The sequence below is a fragment of the Eleginops maclovinus genome, chromosome 2 (assembly GCF_036324505.1).
Source record: "Eleginops maclovinus isolate JMC-PN-2008 ecotype Puerto Natales chromosome 2, JC_Emac_rtc_rv5, whole genome shotgun sequence".
Lineage (NCBI taxonomy): Eukaryota > Metazoa > Chordata > Actinopteri > Perciformes > Eleginopidae > Eleginops > Eleginops maclovinus.
In genome coordinates, this window is record NC_086350.1 from 20,150,619 (window position 1) to 20,164,361 (window position 13,743).

At 40.8% G+C, this 13,743-nt stretch overlaps 1 protein-coding gene across 2 annotated transcripts; it reads right to left on the minus strand.

Moving 5' to 3' along the window:
* Positions 1-35: 35 nt before the first annotated feature.
* Positions 36-13,218, minus strand: wfdc1 (WAP four-disulfide core domain 1). Of its 2 annotated transcripts, none has more exons than XR_010167030.1 (7): positions 12,745-13,218; positions 2,909-3,104; positions 2,683-2,766; positions 2,050-2,190; positions 1,714-1,773; positions 1,564-1,623; positions 36-1,468 (listed from the first exon to the last, which is right to left on the minus strand). XR_010167030.1 is itself a non-coding variant. In XM_063898179.1 (7 exons), the coding sequence occupies exons 1-6, from the start codon at positions 12,835-12,837 to the stop codon at positions 1,565-1,567; spliced, it is 624 nt and encodes a 207-aa protein (XP_063754249.1). In that variant the 5' UTR covers positions 12,838-13,218; the 3' UTR covers positions 36-1,468; position 1,564. The 2 variants fall into 2 exon arrangements, 1 of the variants encoding a protein (XP_063754249.1); XM_063898179.1 differs by having other exon boundaries at positions 1,723-1,773.
* Between the last annotated feature and the right edge of the window lie 525 nt (positions 13,219-13,743).

Here is a 13,743-nt window from a genome sequence, read left to right on the forward strand (position 1 = left end):
CAGATCCCTTACAGAAAACAGGGACATCAAAAAAGTGATTTCAACAATATGGTTTATTTAGAATAATCAAGGCAACATTACAGCACCAGTCAGAAAACATTCAGACTCCACTTTAGCTCTGCACATGAATGGTTAATAGCTTTTTGTTTGACCCCTCAGTTTATTATGTGACCAGCTTATCCTGTTGGTATTATTATAGGCAGCAATATAAGTGAGCACCATTTGCAATTTTAACAAGACAACTGCAGTTTTATAAAGCAAGTTAAGTTTAAGAATAACATAGAAGATTTTTGTTGACCAGTTTCAAACATCTGCTCAGTGTGAAAGCCCTTTCCTGCACTGCAATACGGGATGAGATAGTGTAGAAATACAAGTATTTTTTAAATAATGTTATATAATGACTTAAAATTATAAAATGTTCCCACAATCTTACTTCAGTAAATTAATTTCAGCAAAATAATCACAGATATAATACATACAGTTTTATTTTGAAGGCATAATCCACCCCTAATCTATCTTTCAGTATCAAATTACAGACAAACCATTTTAAATTTATTTTGAAGTTACAGTCAGCATCTGTTGGCCATTACTATCTACAGCTGTTCCAAATCCACACACTCAATGGATACATTCTGTTAGTTAGATTAATTAGTCTGAATATTAAAACACATTTGGTTTTAGTTTAACTAGAGAACTGCAGCTGGAAGTTGTTCTATTTGTCTATAAAACTTTCCAGATCGCCCTTCTGAGAGCAAGACAGACATACAGCCACAGAAGAAATTAAGAGACCACTTCAGCATTATCAGTTTTCTCTGGTTTTATTATTTAAAGGTATGTCTTTGGGTTAAATGATTTTTTCTTTTTTGTATTGTATTCTATAAACTACTGACAACATTTCTGTTTTGGAATTCAACAGACACTGGAATGGCTGCCATACATGTAGATAAAGATTTAAGAAAAACTTGGAGTGGTCTCTTAACTTTTTCCGGAGTTGTATGTGTAATACGCCCGCATGGTTTTGATTTTCTCTGCTGACCAGCCTCAAGGTTGGAGGGTGTGATTTTCAAGAATGAGAGAGAGTTGCTGGGAGAGTGAGGGTTGTGTAAAAATGAAATAAATGGCATTGGTTCCTTTTCAGACATTTGCTGAACAGCTTTGGTGCACAGCCTCTCCTCTGCTCCGCTTCACCACAACACCCTCTGTTCCATTCATTCACACACTCGAGTCAGAGAGAAAGAAGAAAAACATTTATTTCTTTGGCTGTGTATTGTAGTTATGACAGACTTCTCTCCTAAAGGTGAAGGTCAGGCTGAAATACAGGGCTTTGCAAAGAGGAGGTAGCAGCTGTAGGCCATAGAAAGCATTCAGATCTGATCCTGGTTGAGGTCTGGTGGCAGAAGATCGAACAGAACTGGGCTGACGTCTGAGGTTGAGTTATGGTCGTAGCTGAGTCTGAGGTCAGGTTGATCTAAGAACAGATAAAAAAGAAAACATAAGGCTTTGTGGACAGGTGCATTTTGTCTTTGGTTTTTGATATGTAATTTAAAGTGGCTGGAAACATACTTCATCCCAGGTGCTTGTGATGATGTTTTTCGTAGCCCACTGCATTGCTCGAGCTGGTACCTGTCAGTGAAGGAGCCATCATCATGTCAGGCAGATTGGCGCTTATTACTGATTAGGTAAAAGTAAAGGTTTTCAGGTTGTCTACATTACCTCACTTACCTAAGTAGTCCTTGTAGTCCTTGAAGTATTTGTGCCTGAGACCACGTCCATCTTTAACATGAACAAAATGGGAATACAAAACAAGAGACTTAAACCTAAACTCCACATGATAGACGTTGCTCTTACGCCAACCACTTAGCTACAGAACACAATTCGAGGCAATGTTCTGAATTGCCAGGTCATTCCAATTTGTATATGGCACCTACGACATTCCGGTGAAATTAAAATAGAGAATTAGGTTTGTGAAAAGCCTGGATTCAAAGCTATAACACAGTGCCATGGCCAACAATTCAGTTATTTTAGTTAACAGAAGTACTTGAGCCGTACCTGAATTGCCACGTTGCTTGATGCACTGTCCACGGTTTGGGATGCCTGCTGCAGGGTTTCCTTGATTGATGATGTGACACTCGTAACCCGTAGGACAGTGAAGAGGCTCGTCTCCATCCTCTGTTGTACTGCAGGCCTCAGCTATTGGGCATGAAACACACCAGAGTAATTTTGCAGCGTATGTGGTAAGTACATTTGCTTTTTTGGTTTACTTGTTTTAACCTGCCATGTCTATGAATACATTTCCCACTCAAAATACTAGCATCCGAAATTCTGCAAACTTCAGACGAATAGCATAATGGCAGTTTTTTCGAGTCATGGGTGTAATGAATCATATCGAGGCATTGAGTATTGATAGACGAGGAGTTGGTCTCTTTGCTGAATTTAAGTCCCCCCATATATACTGTAGCTGAGTGTTTGCACACACAAGTACGCACTTCCTGTTGTGGTTCTAGTGGATGGACCCCAAAATACCTTTACTTTGATATGACAAAACAATAGAGCTATGGTAAAATCAACCTTAAAATGTACTGGAAGTCCTAAGATGCATTCTGATTTTGAGAAGTTAGGTAAGAGTTTTTTAAAAGTCATGCAAGTTCACCATTAAGTCCCAGTATAGGTGTGAGTACTCACCCTGCAGAACCTCTTCAGGCCCGTCTAACAGCCAGCCATTGCCCCCTAACCACCTTGGCTTGGGCTGCACCAACCAGTCCAACACTGTTCAGAAAACACAAAACCACATCCAATAAAATGCCAATGAATATCATTTCAAACATAGTGACAAGAATGGACTCATTTCCAAGTAGATTAAGATGCAAACACTTGTATGTGTCCGCATGTGTCTTAAGGTGTTGCTGACCTGGTGGAGGCTGGACAGACTCCAAGCAGGCATAGATGCATCCGTTGTAGCAGCAACGTTTATGTCGCTCACACTCTGAGTCTGAGCGGCAGCCCGGGACCTCACAGGCTCTCTCTGGCAGCATCTGGGGAGGCGGGGGACACCGGTCATTCTTTTGGTGCTGTGTGGACTGGGGATGATTGGGGTACTCATAGTCCTGAAGGAGAGAAAAAGGATATAAATTATATACACAGTTAGGACAGCACTTCCTGACTAGGTGATGTGATGTGAGTCCAAACAAGAATGGGTGATTTGAGAAGGCACCAACATTTTTTGTTTATTGTTGTTAATCAGTTCTGTGAACACTTATTGATGACAAATGATTTTTTTATTAGGCTTGCAACACGACTTTTAATTGTGGAATGGACATAAAGTGTACTTTCTGGCCACCAGAGGGCAGCAACGGATCTTTGTGATAACTTTTCAGCTCAGCACTGCAGGTCTACAGCAGAGACACTGATGTTTGGGCTTTAGTATGCATGCCTGCATGATAACGTCTTGACCTGAATTGGTAAGGTAATTCACTGTGGGAACAAGCATCCCTGGTGATCCTGAGAGGTGGAAAGTAGGCCACAGAACCCTGAGCCAGGCAAAGACACACTTCACAAACTTCAACGGCTTTGGTAACACATACATACACATGCATGTGTGCACAAACAGCAACAAACACACTTTAGCCCTGATCTGCTTTGTATGCTTTGCAAAGGCTCATATAATGAGATCTTTTACACAGCCACAGCCTCTGTTGTTTAACTGTTTTTGTACCAAGCTGCAGCTTTAATGTTTCCTGCTTGTTGGTTTGGACATGTCCAGGAAATCATTTGTTGGTTTTCACACTGCTGGTATCAAATATCACATGATTTGGGCCACAGTTTAAGCGGCTACTCTTTGATCAGGTTTATGTACACATGGAAGATATTATAACAACATCCCAAGAAACACAGCACTCATAGACTAAACAATAACTCTCATACTTTCTCACATACTGTTTAGGCTGTTTTAAGAACAGCTACAGAGTGAACAAATTCATTGAACTCCTTTCTTCCTACTTACTTACACAGTGGTGTTTGGTATTCTTAAATCACATTTATAGCAACCAAAGGTAAACAGCATAAAAAGGACATTTCTATGATAGGCCATTTGCTGGGTGCTAGGTGGTAATCGACTGTTTGCACTTCTACTGCAAAGGAAGTTACGTAGAAGTTTGTTTTGTTATTTGATCCCTTTTTAAACATCATCATCATGGCACTGCCTCATATTTATTCATGCAGCTTGTTTGTCATAGTAACACGCTGTGTCAATGGAAAACAAGCACAACCAGAGAGTTAGTGAATTTATGTATTTTCAGTCATATGGGTGAATGTTTCCTGATGTTACAGTCACAGCCATGCATTTGGAAGAGTGGTGAGAGTGGTGTTATTCTCGAGACTAGATTAGTAATTAGATAATCAGCTTGTGGGTTGCACATGGTAATTAAAACTGTACTGTTTATTTGACAGGCTTACTGAACGCTCTTACAAACCAACCGGTAAACGAAAGCAAGTCGCTCACGTTGGTATCTCTCACACTGTGCGTATGTGTGTTCACTATAAACACACATTAATTTGTTCTGGCAGCTGAGAGCTCAGTGGGTGGAGGTTTTTTGTTAGGGTTAGATGGGGGCTTCACACCATGGGGCTATGGAGGGAACAAAGCATGGCTGAAACAGTAAGAACTTAAAGAGTAACTTTGAGGTCCTTCATGGGACTTTAAGTTTTTCAGTTTCAATTGAAAATCACTAGTAGGGATGGGTTTAATATTTCAATACTTTTTCTGTATATGCTGTAGCTATGAGTCTTTGAAACATATTGCGTAGAAAGGTGGCATTACAGCCTTAGTCAGGCTCTGTATCATTTGTTCCTTTTAAAGTTGCTCTTTACATTAATATAAAGAATGGACCAGATGACGATGTGTTATCCCTTCAGCCTTGCAGAGACTTTAAGCGTCTTTCAGCTTAATGTTTTGGTTTTGAAACTAGCAACTGTTTTGAATCAGTCTTATTACTCCGTTAGCATTTTTAGAAATGGCAGGTAGCCGGTTTTGTTGAAAATGCTTTCATAAGTCAATTGTGACAAAGTAAGCAACTAGCTATTGGATATAGTTCATGCATACAGATCATCCAGCATCCAAGAAGCCTAATGGTAGACATTTTAAATAGATTCCTCAACATTACATTGACTATATCTGTACATGGTTTGCAAAGTAAAGGATGCAAAAATATCAGGTTTCACATACCCAGACATGGATTGCTATAAATTTCCTTTCTTGTTTGAGATTAGATGATATAATGTGGAAAATCTCTCTGCTGCCAAATAAAAGGAATGACTGGAATATTAGAGGCTCTGTGTGTGTGTGTGTGTGTGTGTGTGTGTGTGTGTGTGTGTGTGTGTGTGTGTGTGTGTGTGTGTGTGTGTGTGTGTGTGTGTGTGTGTGTGTGTGTGTGTGTGTGTGTGTGTGTGTGTGTGTGTGTGTGTGTGTATGTGTGTGTGTGTGTGTGTGTGTGTGTGTGTGTGTGTATGGTGTATCTATCGTACAGAGCAGTGCTCCAGTGTCAGTTCAGTAAATACGCCATTCTTAGCTAAAACGTTTACTATATCAACTTTAAAGACAACGGTTTGTCCAAGTTGTTTAGATCTATTTATCCTTCCCCCCAAGTGGCCAATTCTTGTCAAAACCTGGTACCTACAGTGTAACAATGCAAATAACTTGAGGCAATATATTGGATTTCCCACAGCTCTCCCTAGAGCAAAAATGTGTTCATGTGCAACAGTGATTGCTGAACCCTGTAAACAGACTTGGTATGTGTAGAATTGGTGGTTTCCCATTGAGACATAATTGAACATCTATACATTTGAGATGTTTATTCAACAAAACATGTTCATATTCTTTTGGTATTATTGAAGTATGTTTTCTCCTTGAATACATAGCCCTAATCACTTGAGCATTTTACAGTTACTTCTGCCTGTACATACTCCCACACACTGTAGTCTGTAGCTTCATTCATGGTACTTAGGAGATAAGAAGCCCCTGTAGTTCACAAAGTCTCTTGGTACAACTACAATTTATAAATGAAGACTACAAAGTATGATGTGATTAGATAATGACATAATGACCACTGCCCTTACTCCCTTTGCCTCATATCCGATCTGCTCTCAAAGTCTTGTACAAACGTCCCCTTCAAAGGGTCAAGTGTGCCCTTCCTGTTTATGTGACCGTGATAGTAATTTGGACGTTTGCATGTACACATGACTTACCTTCTGAAGCCATTCATTCTTTATTGAGGTTGAACTGATACTGGCCAACATTAAGGTTCTTTTTTACTGTACTTTTGCCCGCATGTCATTCACCTGCTTCACCTTCATGGCTCTTCTTCTGCCTTCATGTCTGTGTATGCCAAACGTGCTGCCATGCTCTACATCCTGAGCTCTTTCACACTATCCTGGCCACATCTCTCTGATGTTCCAAGAAGTTTATTTGCACTCCTGTCTGCTGTGCCGCGTTCCTGTAGAGACACTGCCTGAGGGTCTGTGTGTGATGTTCATGTCTATCTGTGGGCATATTTCCCCCTCTCTGTCTGCCTGTCTCTCTCCTAAGCACTCTCACTATCTCTCTTCCTCTCTGGTTTTTTCTTTCTCCTTGATTTGTTTGGTGTTGAAAAGCAGTGGCATCATGGTGACTGTCTCAATTTATCTCAAACTTCCATCGCTAAGTTTGCCTTTACTTGCTTTTCTCTTTAGCTCTTTAATCTGTGGTTCATTGGGTGTTTGTCAGGGTGAAGCCACTGGAGACCCTATCTGGTTCCATAACTATACTGGGATCAGACCGTTCATGCTTCCACGCAGAGATCCCAGACAGATACTGAGTTGCTCTGCTTCCTTTGTGCATAGATTCCTTCACAAGCACAATCTCAGGCATATGCGCATACAGTACATTAGGGTCAAGGTTGTGCACACTATGCATAAACAAGGAAAACCTGTGTTCTTTCATGCAAGCGTCAACTGAAATTCACCAGATCTCCAATGCCTACTAAATGAAGTAGCCAACAGCAAACATCTGGTTAGCTTTTAGGTTGTCAGGACTCATTTCCTGTCTCTATAACAGCCGTCTGTTTGACATAAAGATAGACAGACGTGCAGAGACACAGCAGACTAAAGTGTGAGGAAAACAGACTGCTGTAAATCAGTGGGAAATGAGCGTTTCAGTGAGTGATGGAATGACGTGCTGACAGACAAACAGGTACATTCACAGCTGGGAAAAGCAATACTTGAATTGTGAACATACTGACAGAGTGGTGATGTCTCACCTACAAATACAAACAAACATGCTGAGGTGTAGTTTACACAACAGGAAGGTAGTTAACCAACTGTGCATGCAAATAATTAGTGTTGGGAAAACCAAGCGTCTGCTACCTGTCAGTCGTAGCCTGAGGTGGCGCGATAGGCCCATGATAGGCCCCCCCCAAAAAGTGTTCTGTATTACACCTCTATTCTGAGCGCGTTGCTGTTTATTGTATATTTTGGTTATGCAGAGATATGAATACAAACAAGTCTCACAAACTTAGATTTGCCATGAATTTTGACTATGTTGGTTGTTGGTCTGTGGTTCTGCGATACCAATTTAATGGAAATGCGAGGTGACCAAAGGCCTCCAAAAATATATATTTTACTTAGAAATACTGCAGAAATAAATGTAAAAGTCATACAATTTACCTAAATGTAAGTTCAAGAGCAATTGGCAAATATTCTTCAAGTTACAAACATTTATATTGTGCAGAAGGCTCGTATCAGAACCACATTTGTTACAATGCAGTGGATTATAGTGGTGCATTCATGTGTCGTCATGCTGGGTAGCTTAACCAATACATCATGATAACTATATGATATATATTTTGTACTATTAAATCTGCTGTGTCTCCAAAAAGATTTGTAGTAGAAGTATAAAGTTGCATAAAATGGCAATACTAAAGAAAATATCAAGAACCTCAACACAGTACTTGCATTACACCACTGAAAGAAAGTGAAGCAGCAGTTTGCGGAAATGCTTTGCGTTCGTGTATCTATGGTTGTAAGAGCAACTGCCCCAGTGTTACTCCAATAATGCGCTTCCGACCAGCAGGATCATCTGACTCAGATTAGTCCTGCTCTCACACACACACACACACACACACACACACACACACACACACACACACACACACACACACACACACACACACACACACACACACACACACACACACACACACACACACACACACACACACACACACACACACACACACAGTGTGTGACTTGCTTTCTTGAGTCTGAGTAGTTTCAAATATGGTACGGGATCTTCATATGACTATCTATCCATCATATTCATTTAATCGGTGTTGAATACATTGTTGCTATTCATTTGTTTTTTGCATGCAGCCTGGAGGACTAACTTAACCTTTCTTTATTGTTTATTAAATAGAAAAAGAAACTTGAGAGGGAAAAGAAAGCTCTTCAAGTAACAAGGTTGCTAGCTTAGCCTGGTTGTTAATGAGAAAATAAGTTCCCACGTTTTAAAGATGTATTTGTACCTATGCCTACAGTCTCATGACTGTCAATCATGTCTGTGTTGTGGAGCAGTTTTTAATCTGACACAGGAGGTTAAATAAAATATGAATGGTGCAATGCAGCACCATTCTTCTGTTTTAAACCCTCTGCCTCTGCATCCACTAAAAGGTCAGCAATATGTAAAGGGCTGCTTGTATAATGAATTAATATCAGTGATTTTTTTTCTTTCCAATGGAATTTTTGCCATTTTAAATGCTGGTTTGACCTTTAAACAGCTTGCGTTTGCCAAGGCGGTGCTGCATTTGTCATGCATTCCCAGACTTGTCTACTGTCAGCCTTAAAGGCCACAAACTTTTTGCTTGGTGAGTAAAATGCATTCCTTGCGTGAAGAAGTGAACCTGTAATTTCAAATCAACTAATCTTACTAATATAACCTCTTTATAAGCTACACATTTCCCTCAGTAAAAAAGCAGTGTGTGGTTTTGTTTTACGTAAAGGCCCCAGGCCAAGTCAAACAGACGTCCAACCCAAGAACAGGAAGTACACATGGTCCCGAGCATCTGCAGGGCCCGTGTTTTAATACCAGGTGCTTTCAGAACGGTCCACATCACATCAAATAGATGAAACTGTAAAGACTTGTGGTAGCCTCACTGTTCCAGCTCACTTACAGTGGGGCAAAAAAGTATTTAGTCAGCCACCAATTGTGCAAGTTCTCCCATTTAAAAAGATGAGAGAGGCCTGTAATTGTTATCATAGGTATACCTCAACTATGAGAGACAAAATGAGAGAAAAAAATCCAGAAAATCACATTGTCTGATTTTTAAAGAATTTATTTCAAATGATTGTGATAAATAAGTATTGGTATAACCAAGTTGCATGCAAATACATTGTGTTAAAACCCAATGTCTGCAACTGTCAGTCGTACTAGTGCGCATAGCCCTGATAGTCCTCCCCCAAGGTGTTTCACACACGTTGCTGGTATTTTTGGTCCCAGTGAATACACAATCTCCCAAACTTAGTTGATGATTTTGTATGGGTTGTTGCTGGGCAACACAATTTACAACCCCTCCAAAATTTTTATAGGGGTTGAGATATCTAGAGTTCAAGAGCATGGCACTCTCAGACAACTTTAATGTCAAGGCTCGTATCGAACCACATTTGTTACCATGCGGGTATAGTGGTGATCATTGTCCATGCTGTAAAACCCAGACACAGATATCATATTCATGCCCTTGCTCAAAGATGGAGAGAGGTTTAAAGTTCATAAATGCTACTAACGAAATACAGGCCCCACATTCTTGCCTTTACACGGAAAGTGCCAGTCGTAAGCTTGCGTCCGTTTGCAGAAAAACATGCCCAAGACTCATAATGTTTCCGACCCAGATCTCTACTCAGTATGGTCTGTCTCACAACTCAGCACATCTCCTCCAAACACACTGACCAAAAACATTACACACACCATACACACCACACCACAACCTCCACACCAAATCCCTCACACAACTCAGACCGTGTGACTTGCTTCTGGCTGAAGCAGGTGGGACTCGTCTGAAGTGCAATTTATCCCTCTAGTTCATTTAATGGTGCTTGTACTTGTTGCTTTCATGGTATTTGCACTGCCCCCTGGGTCTAGATTACTTTTCTTTTTGTTTATTAATAGAGAAGAACTTGCGGGAGGCCCTCAGAAACAAGGGAGCTTAGCATGGTTGTTATGAATAGTTCCCAGTTTTAAATGTATTGACCTCTCCTACAGTCTATTGCTGTCAATCCAGTCTGTTCTGTGCAGACAGTTTTTCGACACAGGAGGTTAAATTTTGTCATGGTTCTCGTTTGACACCCTTTGCTCCAGGCAGGTGTCTGAGCCAGACTCTGTTTATGGCTCTATGAGAATAAATAATCTTGTGTGTGTGGGTGTAACTTCTGCTGCCCACACTACTCCACCTGTTTTCCTATCTACCCATCAAACGCATTTCTCTTGATGGTAAGTTACCCTCTCACGCCTATTTCTTACCTCTACACCCTTATTACAAGCCATGTATTATTAGGCAGGCATTCCCGCTGTCAAACACAAAGAGGAAATTGGGAAAGTACAACTGGTTACTTTTGAACTTTGAGGTTGGGGAAGTCTAGATAAGGGAGGATGGAGGACATGACTGTGAACCAAAAGGCCATCTCTGACGGACTTCAGATTTACACATAAAGGAAGTTAGGGGCCAAGACTGCAGGAAAAGTAGGATATATAGGCAAAGAAAACTTAATTGAGAAAAATTGAATTTTATACTTATTGTAAAGAAAGATGCATGCTATAAGACACTCAGGTTTGGAGGCACACTTTGGCCTGTAAAAGAAACAAAAGAAAAAAACCCTGTAGCCTTTATTTTGAGTTAGAAACTTTGTCATTATGATGAATAAAGGCTCTTTTTTTCTTCACAATTCACACATTTATTTGCAATTTTCTTCTTTTACACGTTGCAATGGTCTTTAATATTTCATTTACACTGTTACCCGTGGAATATATGTAATAAGATGAATGCAAGACATTTACTGAACATGCTGGTGGATTTTGTTTTTTTAAACATTTCTACCAATTTTCCTTTCAAGAAACTATTCCATAGCGCAGTTACCTACATGAACTACTCAGTTTCTATAATTTGTCTTTCTGCAGAGCACCAGTGTTATGAGTGAGGCTAAGGGTGTGTATGTATGAGTGTGTGGGGGAGGTGGTGATAAAAAAAAAAAATGAATGATTGAAAGATTCAGAGATGAAAAGGGTTCAGAGGGGAAGAGACAAACTCCAACTGCCCAGCCTTCTCAGCATGTTCCAATTACAGAAGCTTTGAAGCAGAGTCCAGCAAGACGCTGCTTTTGGCCCATCCTGAGAGCAGGAGGAGCCGAAAGAAAGAGATGTGAAAGAGGGAAAACGGGGGTTGGTGGAGTGCTGAGAGAGGCACATGGCCGAGGGTAAGGAAAAAGAAGGGCAGAAAGACGGAGAAAGGATAACTGATTTATATGAGTGAAGGGCATACAGATGAAGGCCGAGAATGGCAGAGTGAAAAGGGGCCAATGAGGGCATAAACCATGTGAAAACATTGAAGCAAGAGAGGGAAAAAGAAAGACAAGGCACCATGCTACAGTGAGCCCTTGTTAGAGTTGATCAATCAGCTACACAGAGCTGAGTTCACAAGCAGGGCCCGGTCTGCGAGTGCAGTTCCTGCACTAATAATCCATTACAAACACACACACATTACAGTAAACTTGAAATTCAGCAACAACAAAAAAATGTCCAACCTGTTGCATACTACACTCCTGTTCCTCATCAAAACTGTCAATTTGTCACTTGTCATGCTTCAAAAATCTAAGTGCGCATGCAGACCAACTGTTAATTTTCCAATTGTGGAAGATTTTTGTCTTTTGGGTGGTCTGGTCAGGCATCATACTTGATGACCATACAGTTTGTTTTGCTGCAAAAACTGTATTCAAAATAATAATTAAAGCTGTCAAAAAAATGTAGTTCAATGGAAAATATTTACCTATATCCCTTGAGTTAAAGTAAAGAAAAGTAGTAAGTAGTGTGCAAGTTCTTTATAATCACATTTATTTATACAGTACAGTAAATACAGGCTACAGTTGGCAAACCCATTAGCTGAGCTTAGCTAACCATAAGGACTGGGAACCAAACAAATAAAGCAACCACATATTATTTTAATCCATATAAGTAAAAACACACACGCAAAACCTGGAATGACTTGCAGTTATGTTTTGGATATCACTGCTCCCGGCCAATAAAATACTTGTAACAACGTAACAGAGGCATTTTTCTTTTATGGGTTAAACGTGAACACATGGATTAGTGATGTTTGGAAGTGCTGGTAGGGGATAGAGCTCTCTAGCTGTTTTGCAAGTTTGTTCTTCTCATTTAACTCTTTGCAACAAATGAACAGTTAGCTTTTTCTTAAAACTCGGTTAATTAACACCACTGCTCTTTGGCTACTAGATTCAAGCACTCATACCAGGTCAACTTGCCCATGTCTCACCTCATCCACATAACTGCTTTCAGTGTGTGAAACAGCTCTGCAACAGAGCCAGTATTGTACTGTATGTCTGTGAGCTTTCACCTACTTCCACTTTGGAGGATTTTCTTAAAACAGCCACAAGATAGAGATAGGGAAGAAAGCCACACACTCATGCATGTAAAGATGAGGTTAGCAGTCCCACCTTATGGTTGAGTCCCCTTTTCCTGATCCTCCTGGCATCACTTCCTGTGGACAGGACCAACAGGGACAGCAGGAGCACCACAGAGCCCAGCATGGTCTGTGTCCTGCACCCCAACTCCAAACTCTTTCTTCCTTTCTTAGAGGTATTCCTTCTTCCTCTTTCTTATTCCAAAGTGTGTCCTTTACACGTCTGTTGTGTCTTCCCAGCTGAAGCAATAACTCTCCAGTGCTCATGTGCAACCAGAGATTACACAAGCCCTTTCCCTCCAACCGGACCTGCTTTTATATCCGCCTGAGAAAAAGTGCAGGACAGAAGGACAGCCTAGAGAGAAGTAAGGGGAAAGTACAAAGGGAATGAATGGAGGCAGTGTAGGGAAGAAATGAAAGAAGGAAAGTTTGGGGATCAGGGGAAGGGAGAAACAGCAGCTGTCTGTGCATCAGTTGTCGAGAGCTGGAACTGTCTGCTGGCACAGCGTGCGCACATGTCTCTGATAGAGGAGGGGAGGAGGGTGAAAGGAGGGAGGGGAGAGCATTAGATAGGGTAGTTTGTGAGACCTCCCCCTTGCCCCCTAGTTGCATCTCTCTGAACATCTGGTGATCTTCATGCGAGTTTGAGAGAGTTGTGTCAAAGTGCTGTTGGATCATATGTTATATTCTGTGGCTTTGCTTCACAGGTTTTACTGGAGTGCGGTTCTGTAGGGATAAGGGAAAATAAATGGATTTGCCAAGTGTCGGCATGAAATACTTATGGACTGCTAGCTAACAGTTCAAGAATGACTTGTAACCATTAACTGTCCATACGTGTGCACATTCTCGGTTTTTCTTAGGGACATAGCGTGGTAGGGAATACTTGTACACACCTGAATAGTGTGTCCATTCCTGTGTAATGAGTTTGGATAGGATGATAGTTGCATTGGACCATGACAAATGAAAGCATGTGGTGTGTTTCAGGGAAAGGGGGCCTCTCTCTCTTCCTTTTTCACAATTTCACAAGTTGTAC

Coding starts and splice junctions, on each gene's coding strand:
- wfdc1 (XM_063898179.1), bottom strand. CDS start 12,837: ATGCTGGGCTCTGTGGTGCTCCTGCTGTCCCTGTTGGTCCTGTCCACA. Junction 3,105..12,744: donor AAAGGGGACTCAACCATAAG/GTGGGACTGCTA, acceptor TCTCTCCTTCAG/GACTATGAGTACCCCAATCA. Junction 1,624..1,722: donor GGACTACAAGGACTACTTAG/GTAAGTGAGGTA, acceptor CTTCACTGACAG/GTACCAGCTCGAGCAATGCA.